At 39.9% G+C, this 24,768-nt stretch overlaps 2 protein-coding genes across 2 annotated transcripts; both read right to left on the bottom strand.

Annotated features, from left to right (window-relative positions):
* Positions 1 to 7,842: 7,842 nt before the first annotated feature.
* LOC311277249 (olfactory receptor 8G17-like) lies at positions 7,843 to 8,772 on the bottom strand (the record flags this gene model as incomplete). The annotated part of the gene is made up of 1 exon (XM_084387501.1): positions 7,843 to 8,772. The coding sequence occupies one exon, from the start codon at positions 8,770 to 8,772 to the stop codon at positions 7,843 to 7,845; it is 930 nt and encodes a 309-aa protein (XP_084243627.1).
* Positions 8,773 to 17,956: 9,184 nt separating this feature from the next.
* LOC311277248 (olfactory receptor 8G17-like) lies at positions 17,957 to 19,319 on the bottom strand (the record flags this gene model as incomplete). The annotated part of the gene is made up of 1 exon (XM_084387500.1): positions 17,957 to 19,319. The coding sequence occupies exon 1, from the start codon at positions 18,884 to 18,886 to the stop codon at positions 17,957 to 17,959; it is 930 nt and encodes a 309-aa protein (XP_084243626.1). The 5' UTR covers positions 18,887 to 19,319.
* Positions 19,320 to 24,768: the final 5,449 nt, after the last annotated feature.

Below are 24,768 nucleotides of genomic sequence, written 5' to 3'. Positions count from 1 at the left end.
CTCAAAGTCAGACGCAGGTAATCGCACATGCTCAGTCGATCTCTCCCATTCACTGTCTGATTCAAGAACTGTCTGTCTGTTATAAATCACCATGATAAACAGTCTTGTTATCATTATTAACTTATTTAACATTCAATACACACAAAGTTCAAAACAAGAACGGTATAGACTTCTGAAAAAAAAACATGCAAATATTACGGTTGCTGTGGTTACTTGCATTTCTCTGCGGTTGGCTTGTCAGTAGCGCAGTACCAGAGATGCGCGGTTGGTGGTTACAGCCGCGGATAAGCCGCGGATCGGGCGGATGACGTGACGAAAAATAATATTTTAATTAAATTCGGGCGGGTGGTGGGCGGTTGAACCAAGTCATCAGCAGCGCCTTGCATCGCCCAATCAGCGGATGGCGGGCGGGTGCGGTTTTGAAAATTGGTCAAAAACGTTGGTGCAGATGGATGGCGGACGGATGATGAGTTTTGTGATGCGGTTGCGGATGAAATAATAGCCCATCCGCGCATCTCTACGCAGTACTGCAATATTGCGGTTATCGCGACAGCCCTAATAGAATGTATTATTTTGTTTTATTATTGTAAGTTATTTGGGTCAAGGTGAAAGAAACAGACGTAGTATTGGTTTTGAGTTTTTTTTTTTTTCTACACAAATTGTATGAAAACTGCAGAACTTCACTTAATTTAATCGAAGCTTTTAGGCTGTTGAATCATGCAAAAGAAACAAATCAGTGATGTCTGTTTTAATTTACTAACAATCTATTGTTCTTATTTGTCACTCATCTTTCTGAAACAAACTACGAAGAGAACTTTTTCATTTATCAATATAATTTTCTCTTTGAATCAGAACAAAATTGTCAACTATTTGCTCACCTGTTGCACCATTTCCTCCCTCAAGTAGATGTTCCTTGCTTCTGATTTAATTAGGCCCTACCGAATACTATAACTGGGTGTAGCACATCAAGTCAAGTTGCGCGCTACATGCTACACAGTGTTGTGGTAAAACGTGTTTGCGTGCAGCCGTCATAGGCAGCCGTGCACGAGCGCAAAACCTCCCAACACCCGCCCCTGTCGGTGATTGGTTGGAACACTATTTATTTTGGTTTTGAGTGGTGGTAAGCGCAGTTGTTTTTGTGTGCAGATCTGTTGTGCAGATGTTCATTTCCGCCATAAATTTTCCACCATTTTGAATTTTGTCAAAACCCTACTTTTACTAACTAGTCCTAGGTTTTTCGCCCGATCGGAACCAAACCACTGCAGAAATGTATAGAAAATCCTACAAATCCTAAGCAAAAATTAGTGAGCATATGTAATATAACATAGTAAAAAAGCATGCAACATTTTATGAAGATCGGAACATAGGTGGCACTATTACTGTCAAAAAGCTTTGAAAACCATTTATTTCATATGGTAAATTGCCTGTATTGGCTTTTAATGGACTTTTCCATCTATGATGTCAGTGGTTAAAAGCTTGCTAAATAAAGCTTAATGTCTTTTGATGCTTATGTGCTTAATGGCCTTAAATGCTTGAACCCCGCTAAATGCTGCTTGCAGCTTTAATTATTATTATTATTATTTATTATTTTTCTGTCAAACTTTTGGGCACTTTTGGGGCTCTTAATGTGCTTAAACTCTTGAAACTTTGCACGCAGGTCAGAACCTGCGGCCATCAGGGCCGGGCTGAAGCTGGTACCCGGGCGTGCCAGGGGGGCTCAACAGCGCCCCCTTGAACGGGGTCCGAAAACTTGGTCCATAAATCAAACACGCTTGCATGTAATAATATGAAACTCGGTACACATATAGATCTCATCGGGCCGAACAACTTTCGTACTTTTACTTTTTATGCCAGCCCAACAGGAAGTCGGCTATTAAGGGTTGTTTGGAAACGCATGTTCTGGTATTTGAAATACTCCTCCTTAGAGAATTCATCCGATCGCCACCAAACTTGGTCAGCATGAACTCAAGACATTGAGGATGATAAATTGGCAGCGGATTATTGATATCTCAAATGGTTTGGCTGTGGCGAGGAAACAAATTTATGCCGAATAAGGGAAACCGGAAGTGTGTTATAACTTCAGCATACATTAACTGATCTTGATGAAACTTCAGCAGTGTGTTCGTTGTAAAAGGCTGATCACATCGATGTGACTATTGTGAGTCAAAGTTATAGCGCCACCAACTGGCAGTAGGAAGTGTGTCACTTTCAAAATGCTTTGAAATCATCCTCTTATTTTTACCCGATTTGCTTAAAACTTTGTGTATAATGTAAACACACGGCTATGGAAGCTTGTTTCCGCCACAGAATAAAACATTTTAAGAGATAATTGCGACTTTTTATCTCACAATTGCGAGTTTACATCTCGAATTTTGAGATATAAAGTCAGAATTGCGTGAAATAAAGTCGCAATTGCGTGTTATAAAGTCAGAATTGCGAGATATAAAGTCAGAATTGCGTGAAATAAAGTCGCAATTGCGTCTTATAAAGTTAGAATTCTGACTTTTTTTCTCGCAATTGCGACTTTATATCACGCAATTCTTTCTTTATACCGCAATTGCGTGTTATAAAGTCAGAATTGCGTGATATAAAGTCGCAATTGCGAGAAAAAAAGTCAGAATTCTGACTTTATAACACGCAATTGCGACTTTATTTCACGCAATTCTGACTTTGTATCTCGCAGTTCTGACTTCGCAATTGTGAGATAAAGTCGCAATTATCATTTAATTTTTTTTATTTTGTGGCTGAAACAAGCTTCCATACACGGCAGATGTAGACCTGTGAAAGGATTCTTGATATCTTAGATACTGTTGCCGTGGCAACGCATCAAACTTTAATATTCTTTTTTGATGCTTTTGAGACTCTTAGCGTGCTTGAAATTGCATGAAACTCGACAGACACATCACATTTATTAGCCATTAGACATGTGCAAAGTTTCAGAAACGGGCGTGGTGAGGAGCTCAGTAGCGCCACCTTTTGAAAAAAGTTGGGGGTTAGTTTTATCTACAGTAACAAAACTCGGTATGTATATTGCTCTCATCAAGCCGGACAACTTTCTAAGTTACAGTCATTAGCTCAGACCAACAGGAAGTCAGATATTTTGGTTTGAATGAGATTTTTTTGGAGAATTTTCTCTCTCTCTGTCTCTGCGTCTCTGTGTGTGTGTGGGGTGGGGGGATTTGTCTGTTTGGTGAGATTTACTTTTATAATTGTTTTTCAAGTTTATGGGGCCCTTAACGTGCTCAAACTCTTGAAACTTTGCACACAGGTCAGAATCCGTGGCCATCAGGGCCATGAAACTCAGTACACATGTAGATCTCATCGGGCTGAACAACTTCCGCACTCTGTTATTAGCTCTGCCCAACAGGAAGTCAGCTATTATGGGTTGTTTAGAAAACACATGCTTTGGAATTTGATATACTCCTCCTAGAGAATTCATTCGATCGACGCCAAACTCAGTGTGCATGAAGAAAAGACATTGAGGATGCTAAATTAAAGACGGATTTTTGATATCTCGAACGGTTTGGCCGTGGCGAGGAAACAAATTTATGGCGAGAAAATAGAAACATGAAATGTTATAACTTCTGCATACATTAACTGATCTTGATGAAACTTCATAAGTGTGTTCGTGGTAAGAGGCCGATCAGATGGATGCAACTATTGTGAGTCAAAGTTATAGCGCCACCAACTGGCAGCAGGAAGTGTGTCACTTTCAAAATGCTTTTGACAAAAGTGGGGGGTTAGTTTTACCTACAGTCACAAAACTCGGTACGTTTATTGATCTCGTCGATCCGGACAACTTTCTAATTTACAGTCATTAGCTCCGACCAACAGGAAGTGAGATATTTTGGTTTGAATGTGGATTTTTTGCAAAATCAGCCTCTGAATTTTTTCCCACTCCTCTTAAGTGATTTATTTATTTTATTCCCACCAAACTTTTTCAACATGATGAAAATACATTAAAGATGCTAAATTGTGAACGGATAATAAGTATCTCAAACAGTTTTGCTATGGCGAGGGATTAAATTAATGTCAAAAAAGGAAACACTAAAAGCCTCATATCTTCTAAAAATGTAATTATACACCATTTATTTCTATATAAAATTATACAAATATCAGAACTAAGCCCATTTTATTCTTTTTTTATTCTTTTTTTATTTTTTATTTAAGAATTATATTTAAGTTTTAAAACACCCAGAATAGTTGTTTAGTCCAAAAAAAAAAAAAAAAAAAATCAAGTCATACATAATGCTATACTGCCCTCTTGTGGTCAAAATCAGGTTGGCTTATTGTATTTATATATAAATATATTAGGGATGTGACTATGGGAATATTTCCCCACTGGTTAATCAACGTGTGACACCGCTGGGGGCTTTTAAATCGCTAACTTAAAAACGAAAGTAAAATACGGACGTCCGCACAGACATTGATAATGGTGCGGTTTTCAATTCCTATGGAAGTACACTGTAAAAAATTTCTAACCCTCCCAAATCAAAAATTTCACGTGACCGATAACATCAACATTTTTCAATTGGCCCAAGTGAAATTCTGTAATTTTCAATTGGCCCAAGTGAAAATCTGTAAATTTAATTTTATAATTTACAGAATTTCACTTGGGCCAATTGAAAAATGTTGATGTTATCGGTCACTTGAAATTTTTGATTTGGGAGGGTTAGAAATTTTTTACAGTGTAGGAATGAACTAAAAAACGTTCACTCTGTCCTGTCCGTTCCTCGCCGTGGACGCACACAGTTATGAATGCCTGTGCAGCCGTAAGCATTTTAGTTTAATTAAAAAATTAGCACCATGTCGGGGGGCGGATTGCTTGAATTTGTTTTACAAAAGCACAATGTTGTGTTTTATTGCGAGTGTACACAAATATAAGTAAACACTTTGCAGTTTGAATGATGTCCTGTATGAACAAAATGACGGATTATGTTTTTATGTGTCCACTGTTCATTCGCGCCCTCGCCACACAAACACACACACACACACACACACACACACACACACACACACACACACACACACACACACACACACACACACACACACACACACACACACACACACACACACACACACACACACACACACATTCCAGCATTGCAATCTTGACATCGCAGCCTGTTCAGTATAGCCTTAATAAAATATAAAAATAAAATAGTCAACCTACCATATAAAAATTGAAGCGGGCTTTAACATTTCAAAGCCGCGATGTACAGAATATCACACAAAGATATAGAAAAAAATGTATAAAAACATTTTGGATCAATAAAACTAAAAAATAACATAACTCCAGAATGGCCACACTTCAAATAAGGATTTGCATTTCACATGCAAATCAAATTAAATCGGCTAAATTACCTGTGCGAGCAGGCTCTAAGTACAGCACAACATCGATGCACCGGAAAAATAAACAATTAATTTACTAAATTAAATTAGAACAGAATATACCTTTCTAATAAATAAATATACAAAATGAAATAAATCAGAATCAAGTCACAAGATGAGCAAATGTTTGCAAAATGCCTTAAGTGCAGGGGAATATATTCAAAACACAAGCCACAAATAGTTAATTAGATAACCCTGACAGATCAATAAATAAAATAAAAAATAAATAAATAATTAAAATAACGATAGTAGCCAGAATTTTCAACTTTGTCTTTTTAACTGCAGAAACAACAATAAATGCTAAACTGGAGTGACAGTCTTTTTAGCTAAAAATGTTCACAGCATCTAAAAATCAAATTAGAACCAGCTGAAAAGTTTTGAAATCACTTGTACCCTACCTGATCAAGAGAAAAAATCCAGTCTTTCACTCTGTGTCCGTTGGAGTCTTTTGTGCGCGCGGATAAAATACATTCTAAAACACTTAACGTGAAAAACGTTTAACGACTTAATCTCCTAAAATAGTTAAATTAAAATATCAAATTATGTAAAGAAAACGCTTTACTATAGGAGGAACGCATTGCGTTCATATTCTGGGTTCATCTGCTTATCTGCACATAGTATGGTTTCTTAATAAAGTGTGTACTGTGTACATGCATTAAGCCACGTTAAAGTGCCTTTTAAGCGTTTTAAAAGCTTTTTTCACGTTAAGCATTTTAGAATGTCCCGTGGAAAACCAACTTGTTAACGTTAGCCGGCAGAAGTGCGATCATGGTTTTCCTGATGCTAAATCCAGCCTTGGAGAATATCCTTTCTGATGGTGTATATTCACACTTTAGATTTTCTTATCCCAGACATTGTTAAAGATTTAAATCCTTGCCGCCAAGACACTCCTCTGTCGGTCATGGATTGAAAGTGAAACTTAAATCTGTCACAGGGTGTTTGGATTTATTCACGCATGTTACAAAATATTTATTAAAAGCTTCTTTCTTTGCACATTTTTATATACAGCATTATCATAATAGGCTGAATATTAATGTATTGACAGAAAACCGGTAGTTATAAGTATAGCTGCAAGCAGCGATGACGGGCCCAAGAAGGTGGCTTTAAGGTAACTAAAGGCACCGTGGTGGCGGCGCCACCGGCTTGGGCCCGTCATCGCTGCTCGCGATGAACAAATATACCTCTATTAATAATCTTTAAGCTGAAGTGACATCCAGTAATTTCCTCAGTGCAAAACTTACATTCCATGGACATATTCTCCATCTGTAAATGTTAGAAAGTCAAGAAAATATTTCCATTTTGCTGTCATGAGTTGACGAGCCTTCTGCAGGCTAAACGTCCGTGAACAAGCGCCGCCTTGTGCATGCGCGCCGAAGAGCGCAATAGAATAGGAACGCAATAATTCAGACTAAAATATACATTAAAATATGAAATATATTTTGCAAAAAAAATTGTTGTTGAATATTTGTTGTTGTTGGTGAACATAAATGTGCGAAAGAATTTCAAACCTGGTGTTTTTGGTTTATTTTCATTTTAAGTTTAATAAATTTAACTACTTCTTTAAAAAACATTATTTTGTTTTTATATTGTAATGTTGCAATGTTAGAATGTAATGTGATTTGACCCCTTTTTTGGATAGACTGCAAGGTAGATAGACTGCAAGGTTACATTCACTATGTTTGTTTTTATAGCCTTCAATATTGTTTGTAGGACAATACTGATCAGGATATGATTTTTTTTTTTTTTTTGTAATTCAAATAAAAAAGTAAATACTGAGATATACCATACATCGCCATTTAGGCCAAAAACTCAGATTTCTTTAAATGCTGAATTTTCCATTTTTAGCTAAGCAGTAGGCTAATGATACATTATGATCACAGTTAAATGGTTATTTAACATGTAGCCTACATTCATTCCTGCATTAATAATTCAGTTTGTTTGCACCAGCCGCCACTGCTACTAAGAGAAACAATGTGAAGTTGGCAGTTTAGTTACTGGCTTGATTTACTGACAATAAACAATTTTGAGACAAAAACATCTGTAGGCCTACATGAATCATTACATATCAGAAATCACTGGACACTGGTGATTTTGGTTAGACATGTTGCTTAATCCATACATATCAAATGATCTGTAACAAAGCAATAGTGACAAAGTTGCTTTTTGTCCTTGTAATGAGCCGAAATGTTGTTTATTTCTTATTTATTTTCTTTTTCCAGGTAATATGTGCTTATAACTTAATTTAAATTGGTTTACATTTTAAGTCAACAATTCTCATACAAACACCTGATAAATACTGAAAAGGATTTGAGTACAGAACAAATTTACAGTGTTTGCAGTGTTACAGTTATTCTTAGCTAAATATTATTAAAATATTAATTTCACATACAATAAATCCTTTAAAATAATATTAAAATGTTATGAAAATTATATAATCCATTGAAGAATTTACTTTTTTCTCCACCAGTTTTTTACAATCTTTTGTCTTATCTCTTTGGTTTGTAAACCATATACTAAGGGATTTAATCCTGGTGGTACAATGTGAAACATTATACTAGCTAGTTTCCTGCTATCAGAGTATTCAGGAAAACGATGAAGTAAAATAAAAGTGGCTCCAGAAACAAGCATGATTAAATAAACAGTTAAATGAGTGCTGCAGGTTTGAATGGCTTTGCTGTTGAGTGCTTTGTTTTTGCTTCTTATACATAGAGTAGCAATTTTGACATATGTTATAAATATAGATACTGCTGACAGGCAGGCTATAATTATGGTATAAACAACTCCAAACACATTATTAATACTTACATCTTCACAGGACAGTTTAAATAGTGAGGCATTGTCACAGAAAGGGTTTTCAATTTTATACCTACAGTGAGACAGACGCAAAGTAAGTCCTATCATAATTGTCACTAAAAGAATGGCCAGGCCCCAAGCAAATGCTGATAGTTTAATAACCATTTTATTGGTCATTATAGTCGTGTATCGCAATGGATTACATATAGCCACATATCTGTCAAAGGCCATGATCATCAGCACATAGTGGCATGCTGCTGTAAATACATGCACAAAATAAGCTTGAATAACACACTCTGCATATGATATATTGCGCTCTGATGTTTCCCTTAAAATGTTCTGCAGCAAGCGTGGCATTATGACAGTGGTCCCTAGTATATCATTCAGTGGCAAGTTACAGAACAGAAAATGCATTGGGTCATGCAGATTCTTCTCTGTTGAGATCAGAAATATAAGTCCAATGTTTGATACCATTGTAAAGACATAAGCCAAGAGAAGGAGGATGAAAACAGGCTGAGATGACTGAGGAGTAACTTTCAGTCCCTCCACGAGGAGAATGCTGTTTGTGAATGTCAGGTTGTCCATTGGTTACTGTACACAAAATCTGCAAATAGACATTACTAATTACATATACTCTTAAACATATTACCTTACCTCTTTGTGTAAAATGCACATTACAAATGTGTTACAAATTCCCCGTTTCATATTCAGCATTTTCCTGTGTATACCAAAACTGCATAGGCCTATACTGTGGTAAATAATAATAATTATTATTTTTTTAATACAGTACAATGCTTGACACACAAACATTTATATATATATATATATATATATATATAAAAAAAATGTAGATAAAGTCAAAGTCTAATTAGTCAATCTAAAATAAATTTGTCTAATGTGAAGTAACAATCATCTTTATCAGTATTGAGTTTTACTTTATAAATGTAACTAGTATCTTGCCTCACTCTGCCTACGATCCTCCCAATGATGATTAGGTCAAACAGTACGGCTTGTTTTTGCCTTTTAATGTGTGGCTTATATTGTTTTCTGTGACATTGTCATAACCCTTTTGGGAAAAAACAAAACAAAAAACTATTCATAGAATACATTGCCATGAGCAGCGAGGCTGCTGATTGTGAGTGTTTATGGCAATAAGTGACGTTTCAACCTGCTAATCCTGCAAAATGATTCATGACCCCATGATACATTTCTTAACTCAGGTTGTGTTCAAAACCCTATAACACTTTTTTTGTTCTCGGTGAAAAATGACCGGCCTATAAAAAATAGCTTATAAATCACTTGTTATGCAATATCATCACCCAATATTGGATTCAATCTTTTTGTCAACTTGTTCTCTTTCAATTAGGACTGGTTTTATATTTCTATTTGCATCCAATTAATCATAGGCCTCATTTATCTGAGTAAGTATCTAATTTCGGTCAAAAATGGCTGGCCATTTAAAGTGAATGGGAGAGACTGAAAATAAGAGTTTTCATGAGCATGTTCATTATGTTTATGTACACATATGTACATGTGTGCTGGCAAACATCGAGCCCTTGGACCTGTGCATGTGTGGATACATGCATACACGTTACCCAAACACACACACACACCCCGACACACACACACACACACACACACACACAAACTATTTTGAGTATTACACTCATTCTTTTTCACAGAGAGAAACTTGATCCTACCCTGAACTGCATCTAATATCCATCTGACATTCACACACACATCTGATATTCACACACACACACACACACACACACACACACACACACACACACACATACACACAATCAGACAGACACGTATGCGCAAACTGGATTTAGTCCGCAGTGACCCTGTTTCATAAGAATCTTTCATGTTCTTTGTTTCATCACAGTTTTCAGACAAAATATTATGACATTTTGTTTTGGGACTAAAATGTACAAATATAGATGATCTAGCACAGACACATATAAATACTTCATAGTGTCTTGCTTGTCATTCATTTTGTAGCAGCACAATGGCGAAGAAGCTCTCTGTGCATGATGTTCTTCATCAGGATCATTGATCGAGACACTAGTGATGAAGGCGATGTAGGATGCACATGGAGGCACCTAGCCAATGCGAAAGCTGCTGGTGGCATAACTTTGGCGTTGATGTCAACGGCGCTGGAGGAACTCAGGGCTTCTCGGGGAAGCTCACCTGAGGAGAATATTGCACGTATCCAGTATCCAGGAGTGGAATGGCGAGTAAGCGAAGACACCTGAGCAGATGCTAGTACTGTCTAGTTGAAGCGAGTACACGAGAGGACACTGGCTCTACTCGGAGATTGTAGAATCTCGTGAATGTGTTGGGTGTCGCCCAGCCTGCCGCTCTGCAGATGCCTGTTAGCGAGGCACCATGCGCTAGAGCCCAAGAGGAAGCCACACTCCGGGTGGAGTGTGCCTTCACACCAAGGGGGCATGGTCAACCTTGCTGCTGGTATGCCAAAGCAATGGCGTCCACTATCCAGTGAGACAACCTTTGCTTGGAGAGAGCCTTTCCCTTCAGCTTCCCACCATAACAGACAGGTCTGAGGTCCTGAAACACTGCATTCTGTCTACGTAAGCACAGAGGGCGCATACTGGACAGAGCAGTGCCAAGGCTGGGTCTGCCTCCTCCAAGGGCAGTGCTTGCAGGTTCACCACCTGGTCTTGAAAGAGAGTGGTGGGAACCTTGGGCACATATCCAGACTGGGGTCTCAGGATCACATAAGAATATACCGGCCCGAACTCCAGGCACGCTTCGTCAACCGAAAATGCCTGCAGGTCCCCTTCCCTCTTGATGGAGTCCAATGCAACCAGGAGCGCTGTCTTCATTGACACGAACTTAAGGCGAGACACTACAGGTGAATAGGGTAACATTTTTAACTAGCAGATATCACCATGAAACTTTCCCAGTTGATTACCTACATTAAGATGAGAAAAAAAAATGTACAAGTTTTCTGTAATTTAATGTTTAAATATGCAAATCAGGCAATATCTAATCAAATATGCACTAATTTGCATATGTTTTAAAAAACGATATCTGAGTATTGGATAAAGCCAGGTTAAAAATTATTTTTTCATTGTGTTCACATAATAGATGGGAAAAAAATTACAGAGGGATTTATGGGTATCTACTTTTGTTATCCTGTAAATCAGAAAATACTGTCAATAGCCTTAAAAAAATGTTTTTTGGAATAAAATGTTATATAAATCAGGCTAGGAATAATATATTTACAAATCCCTCTGTAAATGTCTTCATAATATAACTAGGTACAAGTCTGGAAAGTTTGGTGTATATAGGTGCTACTGAAGTGGAGATTCCGGACTTGGAGTATGAGAGAAGTTATTTTGAGAAAACTGGCTTTTAAAGATTTTTCATCAGCCAATGAGATTGCGCATTCAGCCCTTTTACTTTCACGATTGGTTGCTGATAAAAAGGAAATGACCATATTTGGATCCAACAGGATTGTACACGAGAGAGAGCTTCGAAACGGAGCATGTGATGACAGGCTGACGGCAGAGATCGCGGAGCAGCATGTTGATTTAGAACGCAAACTTTTGTTGAATTTATGAGAAATCTACAGACGCAAACAGACAAAGTGTAATAAAATAAAGACCTAAATGTGTATTTCGGACTTTTCTTCAACACAAGTCTGAAAGACGTTATTGAAGACAAATATCCAAAAATCTCTAAATTGACCAGTAAAAAAAAAACGATGTTTTTGCCTGCCGTGTCTCGCCTTAAGCTCCACTGATTGCAGAGGCTCAAAGGGAGCACTCTGCAGGGCATTTAAAACTACTGAGAGGTAGTCTACTTAAGAGTACCTCTCAGCTTTAAGCTCTCTACTGAGAACTACTTAGAACTAACCTGATGACCAGGATGTGCTTCCCCACAGACTTACCTTCAACTGCATCGTGATGTGCGGCGATACACTTTGAGGGTGGAGGGAGACAGCCTTCATTCCAACCCTTCTTGCAGGAAGTAAAGCATGATACTGATCGGTATCGATTTTCTTTGGTCTTCTCGGTGAGAAGAATGAGGCGCAACCAGAATGACCTGCTCCTCGTCCTCCCTGATCTTGAACAGGGTCTGCGAGTTGAGACATACGGCGGGAACGTAGACCATCTTGTCAGTTAATGTATGCTACTGTCGCGGTATTGTCTGAGCAGACTAGTACGTGCTGGTTTTTGAGCAACGCACGGAGCCAGATGTACCGCCAGCAACTTGAGGCAATTAACATGCCAAAGGTGCTGGGGTCCTATACAGGAGCCCACGGCAGCATGTCCATTGCACATGGCACCCCAGCCCGTGGTGGAGGCCTCTGTTGAGACAACAACATGCCTGGAAACTCGTTCTAAGGGCACCCCAGCCTGTAGAAAGCTGAGGTTCATCCACGGGGTGAAGGTCTTACGGCAGGTCGGAGGCACTGGTACTCGGAGCGTGCCGTGTTGCCATGCCTACCTCGGACTTGATTGCGAAGCCAGAGCTGAAGCGGTCTCATATGAAGCAATCCGAGCGGCGTGGCTGTGGCTGTGGATGCCATATGCCCCAGGAGCCTCTGAAATAACTTCAGTGAAACCACACTCTTGCCCTCAAACTGTCTCAGGCAAGTCAGCAGTGACTGCGCACCCGTGCTCACTCGTAAGCTGCACACACATGGCGACCAAGTCGATTTCCATACCGAGAAAAGAGATCCTCTGCACAGGGGAGAGTTTGCTCTTTTCCCAGTTGACCCGAAGACCCAGACGGGCTAGGTGCTGGAGCACTAGGTTCCTGTGTTCGCAAACCTGGTCTCGAGAGTGAGCTAGGATCAGCCAGTCGTCGAGATAGTTCAGGATGCGAACCCCGTTTTGCCGTAGCGGCACAAGGGCTGCCTCGACGACTTTCGTGAAGGCGCGAGGAGACAGGGCTAGCCCGAATGGGAGAACCGCGTACTGATATGCCCGCCCCTCGAAAGCAAACCGCAGAAACAGTCTGTGTCGAGGAAGAATGGAGAGATGAAAGTAGGCGTTCTTTTAGGTCTATCACTGCAAACCAATCCTGTGGCCGCACACATTCAAAAATGTGTTTGGTAGTGAGCATCTTGAATGGAAGCCTGTGGAGGGATCGGTTCAAGACACGCAGGTCCAGGAAGCTCTAGAATATTCTGGACCTGGCCCACCCCGCCCTCGGGAACTGATGGGACCTAGGGAGAGGGACAGGTCAAGGGGAAGAAGTAGAGGGAGGGGGATAAAATAAAGGGGAGGAGAGAGAGACAGCTGGAAGGGTTCCGCCGACCCCTGGGCACGCCACCATCTGGTCCTCCGCCAGTTGAATGGTTGAGTCCAGCGATGCCGGGCAGTGGCACTGAACCCACTCTGCAGTCTTCCTGGGCAGTTAAGTGATGAACTGTTCCAGTACCACGCGGTTGATGATCTGCTCGACGTCGCTTCCCTCAGCCAACAGCCAGCTCTGTAACCTCCCGTGGTCCTCCTGTTGTGCCTGGACAATCACCTGGAAGCGACGCTCCCAGTAACGCCTTGTTCTTGATGGAGGACCGTGAGTCATGGGATGACCTCCACCAACAGCAAACCTGGCGAAGATTGCATGATAGCGGCGGCTTTCCTTCTTCCTTCCGGGGTTTTCGGCACCAGTGTAACGAGTTCAATAATAAGGTAGGAAGCTTTTGCTTTATTCTCTTTTTCCACAATCAAAACAAAAGTCACTCGTTTCAGCCCCTCAATATACTCAGTCCAACAGAATAAATGATACTGCTCTCCAGAGTTGATGTAGTGTTTACTTTAGCTCATAAGCTCTGCTTTTGTAAGAATTTTCACCGCCGCTTATGAATATTATCCATGATTTTGTGATCGATTACTGTTTGTATTACCATATATTTTTTCTTACAAATATGATTAAATGGTGGATAACATTGTATCTATAATTAAAAAAATAAAAAAAATAAAATAAAACTGTGAAATCCGTGCTTGCAAAGTCCATGCTTGAAATACATTCAGCACAATCCTCTTGTTCGTTAAAATTGTAAGAGTCTGAATTGGGCTCGAAATGGTTTGAAATTGACGGCATTGTTAATATTTGCATCTGAGTAGAGCTTGCGGTTAAGGGCCGTGACATTTCCTGAACAAGCGCTTAAGTGCTGCCAATCACAACAACACACTGGGCCTGCTAACAAATCACAGGACATTTCGTATTTCGAAAGGAGGGGCTTCATCGGAAAATGACACGTTCAACCAGACTGGGGACAGAGGAGCTGTAATAATGTAAAATATGTGAAAAATAATCTGTTTATTTGAACAATCGAGCATGAAAACATATTCTAGTTCACCCCACAAACAAAATCAAGACTTTGTAATAGGGCATAATAGGACCCATTTAAAGGCATAGTTCACCCAAATAATAAAAAAAAAAAAATCAATTACTCACTCTCATGTCATTCCAAACCTATAAGACTTACGTTCATCTTTGGAACACTAATGAAGATATGTTACTGAAATCAGAGAGATTTCTGTCCATCCACTGAAAGTCTGTTCACCCAAAACATTCATAAAGAGATCGTAAAATAAATCCAAATGAATCGTGTGGTTTAAAAGTCTTCTGGAGAGAAACAATAGCCTTATATGATAAACAGATTTAATTTAGACCACGGACCCTGTACCGGGTCCGAAAATCTTCGTTATAATGTTCACAAGTCCTTTTTATAGGCTTCCCTATATAGTATCTCCTAATTTATGGTATCATTTGAAAGCTTAGAATCTAAACTTTACAAAATAATACCATCACTTTTGGTTTTATGATACTTATTAAATTAAATATTAGCTTAAAAATGCATTGGTCCCAGACACGAATTTCCGCTTGATGATTCCCTGTCGGCATTTCAACGTTGATTCACCGGTGAATCAACATCAGGGACCAAGGTTGAATCAACACTGAATTATGTTTCGATTTTGCAAATTGAATCAACGTTGATTTTGCGACGTTGTTTCACAATTGATATCGTGACGTTGTTTCACTGTTGATGTTGTGACGTTGTTTCACTGTCTCTCCTTTCAATATGGGTGAATAAAGGTTGTATGTCAAGGTTGAACCAACGTTGAATTATGCTTTGGTTTTGCAAACAGAAACGCGTCACTTACCTGCGTCTCAGTTGCTACCATAACGACACAAAATCATGTCGCTGATTTTGATCTCACTAACTCTGGCGGCCGTGCCAGAGCGTGACCCGCGGAAACCAGCGCGTGGCGGTTCTACAAAATAGCAATCTTATTGTGGCGAGCAGGCCGAGGGCCGTGGGAGAATGTGACCTCAAGTGGCCTTGTCTCCATGTGGCCTCGTCTCCATGTGGCCTATTGCATCCTTCACCTCTTGGTCTATCATTTTACTCTCTCACATTTCCCTTGCTTTCCGCTCATGTCTTTATACAGCATCCTTACAGCTCTCAGCGTTTTATCATACACGGCGGAAGTGGCCTCTTCTACCAATAACTTTAAGGTTCAAGCAGTGTCTTCCACTAGGAAAAGTATGTGTGTGTCTGTATGTGGAGTTAAACTCTGGAACAAATTGGGCGCAGAATATAAACCATGTCCAAATATTCATCATTTCAAATCAAGATATAAAAAAATGGTATGGTCAAAGTACCAGAAGGAGGAAATGGGTACTTGATTGCTAATGGGTGTTACAAAGTGCTGTGTACTTTAAAGGTCAGATCTAATTAATAATGAAGTATATTGTGGTTGTTACTATTATACTATTGCAGTTGTTACTGCCACTGTTATTGCTATTGCTGTTGTGTTGTTATCATCACTATTTTAACTTTAAACTTTAAATGTAACAGTCTAGGATTAATATCTAACAATCTGTGGATTATTCTTAGAATCAAACTCAATCTATTCAGACAGAGGTATTGCTATTGATGCTGATGGTAATATAAAGGAATTAAATTCTTAGAAGTAAAACATGCACATATCTATGTACTCCGCATTCAACATAACCCGTAGTATAGGGCAGACATGTGGGGGCCGGCAGCTCGAGGAAACCCTCTTCGGGCAGCAGACTCCTAAAATTTGTCTCTTTTAATGCATAGTATAGGACACTTAACAAATGATGGTCTGGTTGCTCGGGGGCTGCTCCCCTCTGGCAGCAGGTCCAGTCACAGAAAAGAAGGAAAAGCCCCGAATCCCTTTTAACACATATCATTAAGACTATTCTTGTTATCATGAGCATCAATCGGTCTGAGATTACTGTACCTTCATGAATAAAAGTGGAGTATTTTGTGTATCATTCAAACACTTTGATACAGAGTAATGATATATGGGTTGTAATGGTGATGATGAATAACGGTAATGCCAACATGGTAATGAATTCTGTATGGGAGACAGAAATAATACACTGGTTGTAGCGTGTGAGATACTGTAAATGTTGACCTGGTATAATGCAGTGTCGCATTTGTTAATATGTAACCAACTCGGTTGATAGTTGTTTTGTAAAAAGGTAAGAAATATGCAGTGTTGTTGTCTATTGTTATTTGGGTTTATGAACAGGGGTGGGAGTCAATAAGCTTGTCTTCTTCCCACTCCTTTTCGAGCTGTAATGTAAATTATGTCTTTTTTTTTTTCTTTTTTTCTCTTTTATTATGTATATATATATATTTCTGTTTTTCTTTTCTTTAGCTCGAAAATAAAATATTCAAATCTAAATCAAATCAATTATGCTTCATGGCCTATGAGGCCTTTATTCCGGTTCCGCGATTTTATGTTTAACTAAAAATGTTTTCTTCTTTTTTACTCTCCTATGTTTTAGGAACCGCAAGATGCACTACTGGTGGGTGTATTACCTCTTACAATTCTTTGGGAGTAGGCTCCGTCCCAGTTGGATTAGTTTTCCTACCAATTTTGGGGGTCGGCTGCGCCCCTGCCTTCATCTTCAGGCAGGATATGCAGAGTCCACTACCCTCCGAATGTGAACTACGGACGGGGCCTGCGCCAAAGAACTTTACCATCCAATATCTTTGTTTTCATTTCTGGTCTATTTATCAATAAATGTAATTGTGGGTCTTCCGAGTCTTTCCGGTAGAAATGAAAGCTCCAGCGTGAAGTTACTTCATTACTTTCTGGTCTATCCAAACACTATCTAATACTTGGAGTATACGTTACTTACACATGTTTGAGTTCGCAGATGATGACGAAAACATTAAATTCCATCCTCCCCACCACCACCAGGATGGTCCCTGTCCATACCTCCCCGTACAAAGTTTTCATTTCTGGTCTATTTATTAATAAATGTCATTGTGATATCATCTCGCCTTCCAAGTCTTTCTGGTAGAACTTTGAGTGCCGTAACGTTGCAGATGTTGTTTATGCTCAAACAGCAACATTACACACTAACTAAAGTTTAAAAAGTGAAATCATAATCAAGGACCCCTTTACAGAGTCTCTTTTTTAAAGTTGCTTTTTGTGCTTGTAATGAGCCAAATGTAGTTTATTTCTTGTCGTTTATTTTCTTTTTTCCAGGTAATATGTGCTTACAACTTAATTTAAATTAGTTTACATTTTAAGTCAACAATTCTCATACAAACACCTGATAAATACTGAAAAGGAATTGAGTACAGAACAAAGTTACAGTGTTTGCAGTGTTACAGTTATTCTTAGCTAAATATTATTAAAATATTATTTTCACATACACAAATATTATTTTCACATACCTTTAAAATAATATTATCTATGTTATGAAAATACATAATCCATTGAAGAATTCACTTTTTTCTCCACCAGTTTTTTACAATCTTTTGTCTTATCTCTTTGGTTTGTAAACCATATACTAAGGGATTTAATCCTGATGGTACAATGTGAAACATTATACTAGCTAGTTTCCTGCTGTCAGAATATTCAGGAAACCGATGAAGTAAAATAAAAGTGGCTCCAGAAACAAACATGATTAAATAAACAGCTAAATGAGTGCTGCAGGTTTTTATGGCTTTGCTGTTAAGTGCTTTGTTTTTGCTGGTTATGCATACAGTAGCAATCTTGACATATGTAATGAATATACACAGCGCTGACAGACTGAGTACAATGACAGTATAAACAAGTCCATACACATTATTTATGACCACATTTTCACAGGACAGTTTAAACAGCGAGGCATTGTCACAGAAAGGGTTTTCAATTTTATACCTACAGTGAGACAGACGCAAAGTAAGTCCTATCATAATTGTCACTAAAAGAATGGCCAGGCCCCAAGCAAATGCTGATAGTTTAATAACCATTTTATTGGTCATTATAGTCGTGTATCGCAATGGATTACATATAGCCACATATCTGTCAAAGGCCATGATCATCAGCACATAGTGGCATGCTGCTGTAAATACATGCACAAAATAAGCTTGAATAACACACTCTGCATATGATATATTGCGCTCTGAGGTTTCCCTTAAAATGTCCTGCAGCAAGCGTGGCATAATGACAGTGGTCCCTAGTATATCATTCAGTGGCAAGTTACAGAACAGAAAATGCATTGGGTCATGCAGATTCTTCTCTGTTGAGATCAGAAATATAAGTCCAATGTTTGATACCATTGTAAAGACATAAGCCAAGAGAAGGAGGATGAAAACAGGCTGAGATGACTGAGGTGTAACTTTCAGTCCCTCCACGAGGAGAATGCTGTTTGTGAATGTCAGGTTGTCCATTGGTTACTGTACACAAAATCTGCAAACATAATAACAAATAGACTTTACTAATTACATATACTCTTAAACATATTACCTTACCTCTTTGTGTAAAATGCACATTACAAATGAATAGAATTTCCCTGTTTCATATCCAGAATTTTTCTGTGCATGCTCATGTGTAAAACTTCATAGGCCTATATACTGTGGTATTAAAAAAAAAAAAAAAAGAAATACAATACATTGCTTAACACACACACACACACATTGTAGATGAACAAAGATAAATTTGTCTAATGTGAAGTAACAACCATCTTTATCAGTATTGAGATTTACTTTATAAATGTAACAGTAGCATCTTGCCTCACTCTGCCTACGATCCTCCCAATAATGATTAGGTCAAACAGTACGACTTGTTTTTGCCTTTTAATGTGTGGCTTATATTGTTTTCTGTGACATTGTCATAACCCCAGTGGCGTGCACAGACCTCCTCAGGGGCAGGGGTGGAAGGACCAAAAAGGGCAAAAAAAAAAAAAAAAAAAGAGAAGAGTTCCTTGTTGTTGTTTTATTTACTTGCCATTCTATGAAAAGACATTGATACAATTAGAATGCATAACCTAATTATGATAATATTACTAAATATTATTTACTTTACCAAACAAAACAGTGAGAATCAAGAAGATAATTATGAGGAATTCATGTTTAGTTTTGTTGATGTTGTAAATTTTATGTATGTAGTAGTATTTTATTTTTCTCCATTCTGTCACTGATGGAGTTTTGGTTCCTTGCCACTGTTGCCTTGGCTTCTGGCTTGCTTAGTAGGGGACATTTATTTTTCAACAATATTGATCTGCCTTACTTCAGGTGGACGATGACGCAATTTTCTTCTAGAAACAAACATTGTTGTATTATTTTCATGTTATCACTGTGAAGCTGCTTTGAAACAATCTGTATTGTAAAAAGCGCTATAGCCTATAAATAAAGGTGACGACTATTATATGCATTAAAGTGTTAGCTATCATGAAATAACACTTTACAATAAGGTTTCATTAGTTAAATTTGTTAACATGAACTAAAAATGAACTGCACTATACAGCATTTATTAATCTTAATTAATCTTAATTTCAGCAAATCAAAAGTTGTATTTGTTAACATTAGTTAATGCACCCCCTGGGGTCGGCGGTATCGCCGGCGATACCAGCTCGCTTTTTTTTTTTATCAGTGTAAAAGAAACTCGTAAATACTCTGTTGACTTTGATTTCCCATAGGAGTTTCATTCATCAATCGATCCTGTTAAATGTGTATTATTTTTGTGTATACTCACAATAAAAACAAAGTGTTGTGCTTTTCGCCAAATAAAGAAAAATAAACACGAAGCGAGTTCTGCCTTCTCTCTGTCAGTTAAGTCCATTCTGAAACGCGTCTGAGAATGAACCATAACTCAGCGAATACTTCTCACACAGACACGTGAGATATGTCTTTATGCTTGAAATCTCTTCTTTTAAATTAAGTAATTTATGTAAAAAACAAATGTTTTCAACTTATGTAATCCGTTTGAAAGCAAGGAGAGGTACCGTTTTTCCTTCTCCCTTCATTATCTCTATAATGAGCTGAGGCCGCCCCGCCCCCAGCACTATTCACATGGTAAATAGTTTAGGTGATCTATGCAGCGCACACGCCCCCCGATCAATGCCATACAAACACAGTTTCTTCATCAGACTCACTGATAGTTTATCGCGTTTTGAGTATGGCACGCTTCTCCGGTAAAGACGCCCTTCAGATGATTCTGGACAGCGAGGAAGAATTCACCTTTTCCTCAGAGGAAGATTGTGAACGGCAGCATTTTGAAGAGCGAATTGATCCTGCCGAGGACACAATTTCGGAGTAAGTTTTACTGTTATATAATTATTTTTCTGATAATATAGAACTCATATGAATTTTCAGACTATATTTTGCTTAGTTTTGGCTAGCTTCAGCCTCCGGTAAAATATGTGATAGCCTACTGTTTAAATACTAGACATTTTATATATATATATATATATATATATATATATACATATATATAAACGTATGGTTTTGGTTAGACTATGACATTGCTTATCATGCTTCCATACTGCCTTATGCACAGATGTTTGTGAATACAGGTGTAAATGTTTGAAATGCATGTGTCGTTCGCGAACGATCCGTTCATTGCGTGCGTCACTAAATACGTGCGGTCATGGCCCATAAACAGATAGTCGCAGTGATATTTCTCTGTCCTATGGACCATCAACAGAAATATACATACATTGTGCGTCCATAACAATTAATTGCCCATCAGTTTACTTTGGATAATGTATGCTAACAGTTTTTTTGTTGTTGTTGTTTTTTAGGAATGTGGGGAGTGTCTGTCACACCCCTGGTCTGATTCTCATTAATATTGATAGGCCATTACCACTCCCATGCATAAACCTCTTCTGACAAAAAAACTGTTTTACAAAGTGTAAATCAATGTATTGTGTTATGTGAACGATTAGGCAGGATGATTTTCACATCATTTTGAAGCCAGAACTCGAAGCGACAACATTCATTAGTCAAAAGTCTTATTCACACATATTTAGTATGTGTTTTGTGGTCTTATTTCAGCAACTTTCATTTTTATTTTTTTCAATAACCACGCATAAACATTATTCTCTTAAAAATTCAAACATATACATGCATGTTGATCACATATTATGGTTGCCCTGTTTGTGCTATATAGAGTGAATTTACACCTTTGCCATTAACATGTTTATAAATAACTGAAAAAAGCACAAATGTCAGAGCATGTCAGAACACCTCCAGGGCCCAGAAAACCCCTCAGACCCCAGAGGGTTAATGCACTGACTGTGACAACATGAACAAGTAAAAAACAGGTGTATTATTATTAACAAATACAGTAACAAATGTGTTGCTCATGGTAGTTCATGTTAGTTAATATATGAATAATAAATGAATAATAAACAAATGAACCTTATTGTAAAGGTTACTATGAAATCAAAGATATAAATTACTTACAATTTAGAGTAGATGGACTTAAGATTTCATTTCAATGTATTTCCCCAAGCTAATAACACTTGCCTTGGATAAAAAAGAATGACATTGTCAGACTCAGAATGCGGCTGAAATCGAGTTATACATTTATTATAGTTAAGCATAACGTACTCGGTTACCTAACGTAACCTCGGTTCTCTCTAGAAGAGGGAATGAGTATTGCGTAAGTTGCTTACGCTACGGGTAAAGTTGTCTTTTCTCGAGATCTGAAGCCAAAAAATTGTCCTTAATTTTGTATTTATTGTCAACGCAGTGCGGCAGCCAGCAGACCATAGCAGGCTGTATAAGCGTGCTCATTGGCTGCCCTGCGGCAACTGCAGCAGCCTACCAGTGAGCCCTGCGTGACGCCACGCGCCTCAGCCGGCCAGAATGGGTGTGGCTAGCGTGTATAAAAGAGGGGCTCACAGGCTGAAATTCTGATTTTCATGTCTTCAGCGAAGCTCTTCGCATCGCTGGAGGCAGGCGCCGTTGAAACAAGCAACCAGTAAGCTTAGGACAGCGTCTGAGGAAGCCGGTCGTCTTCGCCGTCTTCAGCCATCCGTGCCTTCTGCGCTATCCGGCGTCACATATCCTTTTTCTGCTGTGTGTGTTCGCCGCTGCGACACACACTCTTCTAAAAGAGAAATTTCCTATGAGGCGTTGTTTCAAATGCCTTGCATTTGCATTCGCCAGTCTATGTATAGAGAGTATAACCCCTAGCGCATCTGAGTGGAGAATAGGCGGCCAGCAATGCGGGCCAGCACCAGTGCACTAGCGCGTGATGGGGAAAATACAGAGCGGCTCCGCCGGTCTGTATATAGAGAATCTCATCCCTTAGTGCAGCTCACCAGAAAAGCTAGTAGTACACGAAAGTAGTCTGCACATGAACGACTGGGCAGAACATACATATCACTTAAACTTATAACAGTTTAGCCTGCAAGGCGGGAACTTCCAGGTTATAAAATCTCACGAATGTAGAGGGGGAGGCCCAGCCTGCCGCCATACAAATGTCGTGAATAGAAATCCCGCTGGACCAAGCCCACGATGAGGCCATGCCTCTAGTGGAATGGGCTCTGATGTCCAAAGGGCACTGCAGGTGTTTGGACGCATAAGCTGCCGCAATAGCGTCCACGATCCATCTGGACAGGCTCTGTTTAGAGCCGGCGAGACCCCTGGTGCGCCCACCAAAAGAAACAGAGAGCTGCTCAGAACGCCTAAAGGCCCCTGACGGGGCATAAGAGGTTATCACTGTCCTCGCTATCGGATGCTGGCAGAGCCGACAGGGAGATGGAGGCTCCACACCGAGGTGGTGGAGCACATTTGGGGGGTTTATGGCCAGGCACAAGTGGATCTCTTCGTGTCTCAGGATACGACGCACGATCCACTGTGGTTCTCCCTCACACACCCAGCTCCCTTGGGGCTGGATGTTGTGGTATTGACATGGCCGAGGCTATGTCTGTACGTCTTTCCCCGATTACTCTGCTCTGAGGTAATATGTTTAAGAGTATATGTAATTAGTAATGTCTTTTTGTTATTATGTTTGCAGATTTTGTGTACAGTAACCAATGGACAACTTGACATTCACAAATAGCATTCTCCTCATGGAGGGACTGAAAGTTACACCTCAGTCATCTCAGCCTGTTTTCATCCTCCTTGGCACTTTGGGGACGTACCCGTGACTCGGTTTGAGGATGACTTGAGTCATTTGGTCCGAACTCGAGACATGCAGGGCTAACAGACAGTGTGTGTAGATCCCCCACGCCTTTTACTGACGACAGAGCTGTCAGAAAAACGGTTTGGAGCGAAAGGTATTTCAGATCCACAGATTCTAGCGGTTCAAAGGGAAACACTTTCAGGGCCTCTGGGACCAGAGAAAGATCCCAAATAGGAACCGAGGGGGGCCGCGGGGGGTTCATCCTCCTGGCTCCTCTAAGGAAGCGGATGATAAGCTCGTTCCTTCCTATTGCACGGCTGCGCGTCGTCAACGCGATAGCCGCAACGTACACTTTGAGCGTGGAGGGGGACCTGCCCTTGTCCAACAGCTCTTGTAGGAAGGAGAGCACCCGTGAAACCCCACATGTGTGTGGACCCAGACTCTTAGTAGCGCACCATTTAAAGAACACTGACCATTTAGACGCGTGGAGCCTTCTCGTGGAAGGAGCTCTAGACTGCGTGATCGTGTTTACGACCCCTTCTGGCAAATCAACGGGTATCCGTTGATTATCCACGCATGCAGAGACCAGCGCTCTGGATGGGGATGCCAGATTGATCCACCGGCTTGAGAGAGAAGATCTTTCCTCACCGGGATCGGCCATGGGGCTGAGTGCGACAGCCTCACTAGCTCTGGGTACCAGATTTGGTTCTCCCATCGCGGGGCTATGAGGAGCACTGAGTGGCGTGTTTCCCTGATCCTCTTGATTACCTGTGGTAACAGCGAGATTGGAGGGAAAGCATACAGCGGGCGGCTGGGCCAGGTTTGGGTCAGCGCGTCCTCGCTCTTTGAGAAAAACGTCGGGCAGTGAGCGTTGTCTTTTGACGCAAAAAGGTCGACTTCCGCCCTGCTGAACAGGCGCCACAGTAGCTGGACTGTCTGGGGGTGCAGGGACCATTCTCCCGGGGGAATGTTGTCTCTGGACAGTCTGTCTGGGCCGACATTCAGGTGGCCCGGCACGTGCACGGCTCCCAGCGAGCGCAACGAGCGATGAGCCCACACGAGAAGGCGTTCTGTCAGTTTGCAGAGATTCCTGGATCTGACACCGCCCTCTCGGTTCACGTAGGACACCACGGACATGTTGTCCGAGCGGACTAGCACCTCCGGGCTCCGATTGCCGCATTCCGCTGGCTCGAGAACC

The sequence above is a fragment of the Rutilus rutilus genome (assembly GCF_951802725.1).
Source record: "Rutilus rutilus genome assembly, chromosome: 18".
Lineage (NCBI taxonomy): Eukaryota > Metazoa > Chordata > Actinopteri > Cypriniformes > Leuciscidae > Rutilus > Rutilus rutilus.
Note: the sequence above shows the minus strand (reverse complement) of the source record. Positions and strands in the feature narration are given on the sequence as shown.